The sequence below is a fragment of the Dendrobium catenatum genome, unplaced genomic scaffold (genome assembly GCF_001605985.2).
Source record: "Dendrobium catenatum unplaced genomic scaffold, ASM160598v2 fragScaff_scaffold_1721, whole genome shotgun sequence".
Classification (NCBI taxonomy): domain Eukaryota; kingdom Viridiplantae; phylum Streptophyta; class Magnoliopsida; order Asparagales; family Orchidaceae; genus Dendrobium; species Dendrobium catenatum.
Window position 1 is genome coordinate 155,004 of NW_021320183.1, and position 10,592 is coordinate 165,595.

The window sequence follows — 10,592 nt, forward strand, 5'->3', positions numbered from 1 at the left end:
CCGCTACTAGGAATCTTAGACAAACCCTAGAACTAAAACTAAGAAATAGCATAATTCCAAACCGTAGACAAACTCTCCCTTGAATAACCATAACAAATGATAAACATAATTGAAACATTCATAATTAAAACCTCCTTAATTAAATTCTTCCTAACACACTAACATAATTGTAACCTTCCTTAAAACTTTCTAAATATCTCTTCCTTGAATCCTCCTTATTACATAATGAATTGCAACTTTCTTGGGCTCACAAAGGGGGCCGAAATCCCCTTTGATCCTCCCCCGGTTCCGCCCAGCCCTAGGCTTGTTCGGCCGGCTGGGTGTTGGGTTGGTCCAGGCCGCCCTCTGCTCCTGCTGCTCCTCCCTCTGCCATATCACATTCTGATTTGGTTCTCTTTGCAATCTTATTTCTATCAATAAATTTTATTTTTTGCTGCTGAAACATATGTCAGAAAACAATATTTCAGTGTTCTGTTCCCACAAAGTATGTTTTAATGACTTGAAATTTGCAGGGATTATCACAGTTCATCTTCAAGAACCTCAACTGCATACATTTGAAGCTTATACTATCCTCCATCTGAATGTTTTCAAAGCTATCCCCAAGCCAGGTCTTGTAATCAATGATGAAGAGGGTAAAAGGAGGATTAAATATATGGCAGATACAGCTTCCATGATTGATTTTGTGTATAACTATTGCTTTTTTGGATTTTATTTTTTTGGTGGATGATTGCACTGTCACAGTTGTAGATAATCAAGCTTGCTGTTTGATAAAAAATAAAAAAATAAAATACTGAACGGATTCGGCAGTTGAAGAAAATCCTCTTAAACTAAATTTTTAGTATATTTTTTTTTAAATTAAAAATATTTTAACTAAAAAATTGCTTTACAATGCAATAAAAAACCTCTCTCATGAAGGTTGAAGCCTAAAATTTTAATTAAAGATTTAAATAAATTTAGAGTAATCATCAACTTTTTTTTTTCTTTATAGCATTTGGAGTAGCTGCTTTGGGTGCAGATTGGTGTTGAGGGTTGAAGGATTTTTAGAAAAAGTTTCAAATGGTAACATATCAATAAATAGACGCAGCATCAACTGGCTCAAGTTCAACTTGATCAATGAATTCCGAGCAGAGCTTGATGAGCTAACGAGCCCAGCTCGAATTAGCCTTAATTTAGCTCATTAGATCACAAGCGAGCTTTTTATAAAATATTAATATAAAATATATTAAAATTCATGAGTTCAAACATTAAGCTATTAAAAATATTTAAAAATCGTATCTTACTTTCTTATATGATATACTTCTTTAGTATATATCTTCTAATTTCTCTTTTTTCTTTAAATTTTATTAGAATAATTATTTGAATTATAATTATATTCACTCTTTTATTATAAATGAACCGGCTCACGAGCTGGTTAGAACTAGAAGAATTAAGTTTTAGCTCAAACTCAATTAACTAATTAAGTTCAAGCTTAAATTAGAGATGACTTGAGCTAGGCTTGACAAAACTCTAATATTTATTTATTATATTTTATTATCTCAATAACATTAAAATATATTTTAGTTAATTAAAAAAATTGAATGTTATGTAAATAAATATCAATATTTTGATATTAGATCAATAAACATATAAAAATTATAGGGTAGGTATGTAAATCCTCCAACATTTTAAGACAAATTCTCTCAAATACCAGATTTTATTCTGCCTCTTTCTCTAATTTTATCTTATAAGAGCTCCTTTTCATAAATCTCAAATAAGGCGTGGCTTATTTAAAATTTCACCTCAAATTCCATTGGCTGGCAGCCATTGGTTAGGAAAAATTATGCCAATTAATCGATTTTACACTACGCCATTATTTACGTGCGTTCGATTTAACGACAATATTTCAGCACACGTGTCATCATCTCATTAGCAGTCATGGATTTCCTAAGATAAAAGCCTGATCTCAAAGCTCAAATGCCCCAATCCCCTCTGTTATAGTCCTCTATCCATTGCCGACTTCAACTCCTCCGTTTCTCTCTTTCCAATTCCAAAAATGGCGGCAACAGCTACGGCAGAGCTCGCCCTCGCGAAACCCTTCAACTCCATTTCCAAATTCAGCCGACCACTAAACCATAAAGCTGTCTCATTTACGCCGTTTCTCCACATCCGAGCCTCCGCCGCCGCTGCGGCACCGCCGGTGAGGGGGAAAGGGAAAAAAGAAATAAATGAGTCACTTCTTACGCCGAGATTCTACACGACAGACTTTGACGAAATGGAGCAGCTATTCAACAAGGAGATTAATAAGAACTTGAACCAGTCCGAGTTCGAAGCTCTGTTGAATGAGTTTAAGACCGATTATAATCAAACCCACTTTGTTCGAAATCCTGAATTCAAGGAGGCGGCGGACAAGATGCAGGGACCTCTTCGACAGATCTTCGTGGAGTTTCTGGAGAGATCTTGTACTGCTGAGTTCTCCGGATTCTTGCTGTATAAGGAGCTTGGGAGGAGGCTAAAGGTTGGATTTTTTGACCTGGTTTTTAGTTAAATAATTTGTAAAGTAGAGAGCTTTGATGAGTTTTTTGTTTTGAACGAGTTGGTTTTTGTGACAGAAAACTAATCCGGTGGTGGCGGAGATATTCTCACTTATGTCAAGAGATGAAGCCAGGCATGCTGGGTATGAATTTTAATGTAATAAAAAGGCCTTTTTTGTTGAGTAATGATATGATCCCCAGATAGATTTACTCCTAGTTAGATTTACTCCTATAACTATTGTTAGTTCTTAATGCTATAAAAATATCGTAATGCAAGAAGAAATTTTTGCTCATTTACCACCCCATATTCATAAGAAGTCATTGTGATTGAGAACTCATTAAGTCCAAAGTCATCCAAAGCCTTGAATCAGCTAGCTAGAGGTGAATTTGGAATAAAATACCTAAGAGTTACCTCTAACTCAGAAGAGATTATTACGTCGGTTTTATCTCTTGAACACTAAAAGCGCAGTTTGAACAATAAAAGGATACAATAACTGTGTTTATATTGTTCACAGAGACAAAACCGAATTGCGCTTGTGTCCGAATAACGCACGTAATAATCCATCCTAACTCGGTCCTTGATGAGACATTGTCGTTGGAGAAGCATAGACAAAAAAATCTCAACGAGGGCTCACTGGAGAAGGATTGACGAGCACAATAGAGTTCATCGCTATGGGATATAGCAGGAAAAGACATTGATGAGACCGAACGGTTGAGAAGAAGAGGAAGCCACGATGGGGATTCATTGAAGAAGGAACGATTGGACTATTTCCTTTTGAAGTATAAGAAGAGGAATTCTTGATACTTAAATATTGGAGAAGCTTAGTGTTAATTGAGCTAACCAGCGAGCCTACAAGCTAAGTCTCGTCAAATTTGAATTCGAGCTCATTTAATATATGAGCTTAAGCTTTTGGCTTGATAAGCTCAACTTGCATGCTCGTAGTGAGTCAAGTTCAAGCCAGCTATACAAATAAAACTTTGTTAAAGTTATTAATTGAGCATATTTCTTTAAAGTAAAAAATCATTAAACTTGAATTTGACCGCATAAGCTACCATTTGGGCAGTTGATGTGTTCTCAATTTTTAGCTGAACTTATTTGGGGATTATAGCATTATTCTTTTCTATTGCTACTTGTATTCTTGAAAGTAAGAAATTTTTTACCTGAAAATCCTGCCTATATAATAGTTTTCCTTTTTATGTTTTTTTGGAATTTGTAGGTTTTTGAATAAGGGTTTATCAGATTTTAATTTGGCATTGGATTTGGGTTTCCTAACCAAGGCTAGAAAGTACACATTCTTTAAGCCAAAGTTCATCTTCTATGCTACTTATCTCTCAGAAAAGATTGGATACTGGAGGTATATCACCATTTATAGGCATTTGAAGGCAAATCCTGAGTATCAGCTCTACCCTATCTTCAAGTACTTTGAGAACTGGTGCCAGGATGAGAACAGGCATGGTGACTTTTTTTCTGCTTTGATGAAAGCCCAGCCTCAGTTCCTAAATGACTGGAAGGCAAAGTTGTGGTCTAGGTTCTTCTGCCTCTCGGTAAATTCTTATCATTTTGATTTTAAGTGTTTGAGATTTTAAGGATTTAAGTATTTGTTTGATATTTCTGTGAAAAACAGTAAAAATATTGAGCCAATAGTTATTTGAAAAACATGAAGTGCGAAAAAACTGCCCAAATCAATCTAAGTGTCAAAAGTTTTAGGCATAGGCTTTGTTTGTGATAGCTTTTGACTATTATTTTTTCTTTGCTTTCATTGAATTTTTGTATTAGAAAGTTGCTTTTGAAAGCATTAAGAAAGCCATCCCAAACGAAGCCTTACTCTAACTACGAGAAGTTTGTACCATTAGTATAACTAAAATATTGATAAACTTTTGCTAACCTTCTTCATTTCCAATAAACCCAAATTTCATCTATATTTTTGAAACACAAATTTGTCTGTTACCTTATTTGAATTCGTTTCTTTGTTGAATTGATCAAATTACTCATTAAATGACTAATAAAACTTCACATTTTATGAGGCTAATGTAGCTAAAACAAACATAGTGATCTCATTTTAAGAAGTTGAGAAAATTTCCAAGAGTTTTGTTGTGACTTTGATCCTACTTTTGTACAGTTATAGAAATTGAGGTTTCGTTTGGGACGATTTTCTTATTGTTTTGTATATATACTTTTTAATACAAAAATCTCTTAAAAGCAGGAAAAAAATAATGATCTTAAACTATCCCAAATGAAAGCATAAATTGCAATGATTTTTAACCAAAAAAGCTGTGTTTTGCAGGTCTATGTGACAATGTATCTCAATGATTGCCAGCGTACTGCTTTCTATGAAGGCATTGGCCTCAACACCAAAGAATTTGATATGCATGTCATTATTGAGGTATGATAAGGTCTCATAATTTTCCTTATAGGAGTATGATAAGTTTAAGACCTAATTTAAACCATTGAGAGCACATGAATAGAAGAAAACAAACACATAAATTGGGCTATCAAAAAAGCTTGTTGTTCATATTTGATTATGTTAAGCTAAATAATTAGCTCAAGTTCAATCAAATTTTATAAACTCATTTATTCAACTAACTTAAGCATGAACATTGTCTTGTTTGATCATGTTTGGCTTGATTGTAGCTTCATTATGCTTATATATACATAAAAAATATGTATATATGAGCAAATATGCATGCATGCTTTTGTGTTTATAAATATATGTATATATGCACACACGCATAATGATTATATATTCTATAACTTATAGATGACTTTTAGTTATATTTAGACTTCGTTTGGGACGGTTTTGTTACTGCTTCTTAAAGCAACTTTCTAATACAAAAAATTTTTTAACTAAAAATTTTTTGCACTAAAATGTTGTTTTAGAAAGTAATTAGAAAGTTGTCCCAAACGAAGCCTTAATATTCATGAATAGCTTGTGTTTGGCTCTTTAAGGAGCTAGACACAAACAAAAGTTTTTGGTTCATTTGTTGTATGTACTTGAAATGCATACATTTGTCTCATACACTATGGGGATGGTAAGAAGAGATGTATTTTACATTCCAGTAGAGGCTATCATTGTTTCTGGTACAGAAGTTCCTATATCAATGGGAAATGTCCTACCTTTGAGTGCGGTTTGAACTATTGATTTACGTAATTGAAAGTAACCAATTAGGTTTATGATAAAACCTAGGAATCGATCATTGATCCAATCAGTTGTATGAGCAAAGGCTGCAAAGCTGAACAACACTTGAACTTGTTTAAACTTGACCCGTCTGACTCATTTACACCCCTAGACATAAAAATAAAAAAACATCTATATAGTTTAGCTTATTTATTGTCTACTAATTTTTATTACAGTAAAATTTCACTATAATTACAGTCATGAATTTTTTTCAAGAAAAGTTCACCTTCTCACAAATTATTTAAATTCAAACACACAATCTATGTTTCTATTATGAATCTACATGCATGGTTTAAGTTTTCAACTATTTCTTATCTTTAAAGTTTTCATGCATTCTCACAGACCAACCGAACAACAGCAAGGATATTCCCAGCAGTCCCTGATGTTGAGAATCCAGAGTTCAAGAAGAAGCTGGACAGGATGGTAGAGATCAACCAGAAGATTATAGCTATTGGAGAAGGTGAGGACATTCCTATGGTAAAGAACTTGAAGAGGATACCTCTAATTGCAGCTCTAGTATCTGAACTCTTGGCTGCCTATCTTATGCCTCCCATTGATTCTGGATCTGTTGATTTTGCTGATTTTGAGCCTACGCTTGTTTATTGATTCTTGTATAAAACTACCTTCTTTTTGTATGAAAATATGTTCCAAGTTCCTAGTAAGAACGCATTTATTCAATGAATGTGCTTTGATGTGGAGATGTATCTTATGAGCATCTATGAGATTCTTGAAGCTTTTGATTGCTTAGTATGTTTATGAAATTGAATACTAAATGCAATGTTCGCTTTTGGTTTTGTATTTTGTATGGAAATGCTCAAGTGTTTTAGGCCAACTAAGGCTTCGTTTGGGACGGCTTTCTTATTATTTTACGAAGCAGTTTTTTAGTATATATATATATTTTTTAAATTTGAAATTTTTATGCTAGAAAGCTATTTTAAGAAGCAGTAAGAAAGCCTTACCAAACGAAGACTTCATTTGGGATGGCTTTCTTAATATTTTTCAAAGCAAATTTCTAATACAAAAAATTTTTGAACTAAAAATTTTGGTACTAGAAAGTTGTTTTAGAAAGTAGTAGGGAAGTTGTCTCAAACGAAACCTAATTACTATAAATGCATGTGATAAGCTGATTGTTTTGTCAGATATTGATGTTATGACTCAATGTAATGCTCTTACGTGCATGCTTGTTGTTGTGGGGAAAAACCTATATGTTTATTTGAAAGAACTTACCATGAATTACAGCAGCTGGTTCGATCCATTCCGAAAATCATCATGTGCAAGAACCAAATAAATCATAAAGAATCATTTAGATAATTGAACAATAGAACAATTAGAGATTTGACTGAACCGCTTCGTTCATTCCATGATAAAAGATTACGTTTGATAGCATGTTTTTTATTAAGATCAAATGGCTTAAATCAATAATCATTCATAAAATCCTAAATTGCTAAATAGCGAAAAGATAAATCAACGTTTTGAGAACCTAATGCAGACTTCCATCTTACACCACCCACGGATGCGGAAAAAAAGGGGGAAATCTACGACTTCTGTATAAGCGAGGGGCTGTAAAGAGAAACAAGAGAGGGATGAAAACAAATGCGACCAGATCGAATCTGGGAAGAAAAAAAGATTTGGCGCTTACAGTTCAGTTCCGGAAGCGGCCGAGCGAAGTGCGAACGCTAGCTTACACTATATATGGGAAGAAAAAATGGCGGTTGAACGGAAGAGCGAGCGAGCCCAGGAAGAGAACAAGGCTTTGGTATTCGTTGCGCCATGCCGAGAAAAGATGGGGTTATTTTACGCAATAAAAACGTATTCGCTGCGCATTTCTGCGCCTTAGGATTGGACGAAGATTTCTCATTGAAAAGCTTATTGAGTATTAGGCCCGGCCCATTCGATTGAAAATATAGAAACCTACCATTTTCGGGCCTTTAATGGATAGTCAGTTCACAATGGGCCTTGGTGGCCTAGTTGCGAATCTCCATTCAGCTTTATCATTATGACTCATTGACGAAAGAAGTTTTTTTTTTTATTACAACTCTATTTAAAAAACAATAAAAAAAATTATCCCAAATGAAACTTTAGCCCATCTAAAAATAATAAGAAAATATAGATATGAAAAAATATATAAAATCACTACATGATACTTTTTTTAAAAAAGATCATCACATTTCAATATTTTTTCAATTTCTTAATATTAATTTTTTTAATCATGCTTGTTAATATTTTAGGTAATAATATAATATTATGTTTTATTTTTTTTTAATAATTACAACCATATAAATGGACTTACAACACCTCCCTTGGCATCTTATGAAAGATGGTTGAATCAACTACGTTTAAATAGGTGGAGAAAATGAAATAATTGAGGTAGGGACCTCCAATAATTATATTTCTACCGTCCAAAGTCCAATCAAATTCCTCATTACTTTATAAAAAAAAAAGAAAATTCAGACTAATTCAAAAAAAAATTAATTTTTTTATTTAAATAAAGACCCACTAATGCGTGGAATTAGTTATTGCTATTATAAATATACCAATCACATTAACATCATACATAAAGCTTCAAGTGTTGTAATGGTTATCAAACTCTTTCTAAGATTGCATTTGGGGCAGTTTTTCATTGTTTTCTAAAGCAGTTTTTTAGTACAAAAATTTTTAAATTAGAAATTTTTATACTTAAAAAATGTTTTAGAAAGCGGTAAAAAAGCTATTCCAAACAAAGCCTAAATTGATATACTCCTTTAAAATGCATATTGATTAACCTTAAATAAGCTATGAATTGAAATCATTCATAATAAGAAAAAATGAAGGGGCCATTGAAGATCAAACTACGCTCATTTATTAATCTTAATTAATTATAATGAGATTGCGTTTCAAATCTTCAAATAGAATTTTGAATTTTTAATATTTGAAAATTCATCCATATGAAGAAGCTTCCTTTCATTTTATTGATGATAAGGATTGACAATGAAAATAGAAATGGTAAACAAAATTAATTTGAAATTTATTTTCATCTATTACTTAGGCTTCATTTGGAACAACTTTTTTACTGCTATAAAATAGCGGCTTTGTACAAAACTTTTGTACTAAAAGACTGGTTTAGGAAGCAGACTTAAATAAAGCCTTTTGGGGCGGCTTTCTTACTGCTTCGTAAAGCAAATTTTTAGAACAAAAGTTTTAATTTTTGTTCTAATTTTTTTTTAAGAAGCAGTAAGAAAGCCGTCCCAAACAAAGCCTTAATTGAAGAGAAATTGAGTTTATTTTTTTCAAGGGTCGGGTTGGGATAACATTTTGCTGGTTTGCTTTTCAAACAATAATTAAAGTCAGGTTTTATTGCTGCTTTTAAAAAAAAAAAAATTGTCATGAAACTACTTTTTATAACAACTTCAAAAAAAAATTCTTTATGTATGATAATTTTATAGCTATATTTACAAAATGATAAAGTTGTTTCAAACGGACCCTAAAATAGAGCATATAAGTTATACCATTGGTTCGATAATATTTTTTAATTATTTTTTATTAGGAATGTGTATAAATTAATTTTTCTTTTAAATATAACAAAATCGATCTTGAATATGAAATTTGGAAGGAAAATACATTGTTTTCTCTTCATTCTCTCAAACAAGAAACAACTTTGTTTGGGCAGTTTATGATTTTATGATTTTGTTGTTAGAAAAATATTTTTTTAACGACCAATATTTCTATAATATTTTTTAATTGGAGTTTTTGTTTAATTAAAATAATATACATTGTTGAGAAATTCTTTGAAGGAGGAAGGAGTTTCTTAGATCTTTTTGGATGAGAGAGAGAGAGAGAGACAAGGAAGGGAGAGAGCTTTACAGGAATTTTATTTTATCCCTTTCAATTGGGCACCTCATACATCATCCTATAACATCCTATTTATAGGAATTGGAGAATGGTATGGTGTCATGCGGAATCATTTAAACTAAAGTTGGACCAATCATAACAATCTCCACATCTACATAGTTTTTTTACTATCAAAGATCAAAGAGTATCAACATGAACTTACGCTCACAATAACTCGCGCTTGCTACAATCTGACTAGCTCCCTGTACTAACTATAAAAGCAAACATGTCGAACCAGCCCAGTACCGCTCGTGCCCGACCTCCACTGTGCGTTCCGATCCACGGCTTCAACTTGTGCTCTTGCGTGCTTGCGCCCGTCGTTGTTCTTCTCGTGATCAACACACTCATGCCTCATGCATCTTCTGGCCCACACACTTGCCCCCGCGTGACATGCTCGTTCTCCAGCATTGAGCACCCTCCGGCTTGCTTATCTTCCATAGGCACTTGTGTGAGCTCCAGCAAGCGACTTCGCATGATCCACCCGTCCAATCTGAAGTATGGTGCCCGCTTATGCATTTTATACATGATTTATCTCGTGTGATTCGCTTTATGGTTCTTAATCCTACTGCCCAAATGATCTTAATCCATTATAAGCACAGCACCAACTTCCGTTGTTTGGCGCAAAATGCGACCCATCATCGACCTGACCAGCCGCTCGCGGCTTGACCTCTACTGCTACATAATAGTGGCAGTCAAGTTGCAATTGGCGTTGGTGGCCGACAATGTCACAATCCAGAATCTATATTGAAATAATTACATATATATTTCATTTTAATCATTTAACTGCAACTTATCAATGAATAGAAGAAAGAAACATGATTGCATTTTTTATCTTATTCACAGCCTCATATCATAGGATCCTTACAATTTCATGAAAATATATTAAACCATGTAATAAGCATATAGCCCGACAAGTACTTAAAACCTTAAAACTAAAATTAATGCAAGATAAAAGGGAACAAGATACTATAAACCATATAAAAAATATGCACCATGTCTATACCGATTATCAATTTATCATTCTATAATTCATCACATC

The 10,592-nt window shown here is 33.1% G+C and overlaps 1 protein-coding gene across 1 annotated transcript; it reads left to right on the forward strand.

Annotated features, from left to right (window-relative positions):
* Positions 1 to 1,968: 1,968 nt before the first annotated feature.
* LOC110113521 (magnesium-protoporphyrin IX monomethyl ester [oxidative] cyclase, chloroplastic) lies at positions 1,969 to 6,433 on the forward strand. The gene is made up of 5 exons (XM_020846146.2): positions 1,969 to 2,494; positions 2,589 to 2,653; positions 3,728 to 4,055; positions 4,796 to 4,894; positions 6,029 to 6,433. Exons 1-5 carry the CDS (start codon positions 2,033 to 2,035, stop codon positions 6,290 to 6,292), a joined length of 1,218 nt encoding a protein of 405 aa, XP_020701805.1. The 5' UTR covers positions 1,969 to 2,032; the 3' UTR covers positions 6,293 to 6,433.
* The last annotated feature ends 4,159 nt before the right edge of the window (positions 6,434 to 10,592 follow it).

Coding starts and splice junctions, on each gene's coding strand:
- LOC110113521 (XM_020846146.2), top strand. CDS start 2,033: ATGGCGGCAACAGCTACGGCAGAGCTCGCCCTCGCGAAACCCTTCAAC. Junction 4,056..4,795: donor CTAGGTTCTTCTGCCTCTCG/GTAAATTCTTAT, acceptor TGTGTTTTGCAG/GTCTATGTGACAATGTATCT. Junction 4,895..6,028: donor ATATGCATGTCATTATTGAG/GTATGATAAGGT, acceptor GCATTCTCACAG/ACCAACCGAACAACAGCAAG.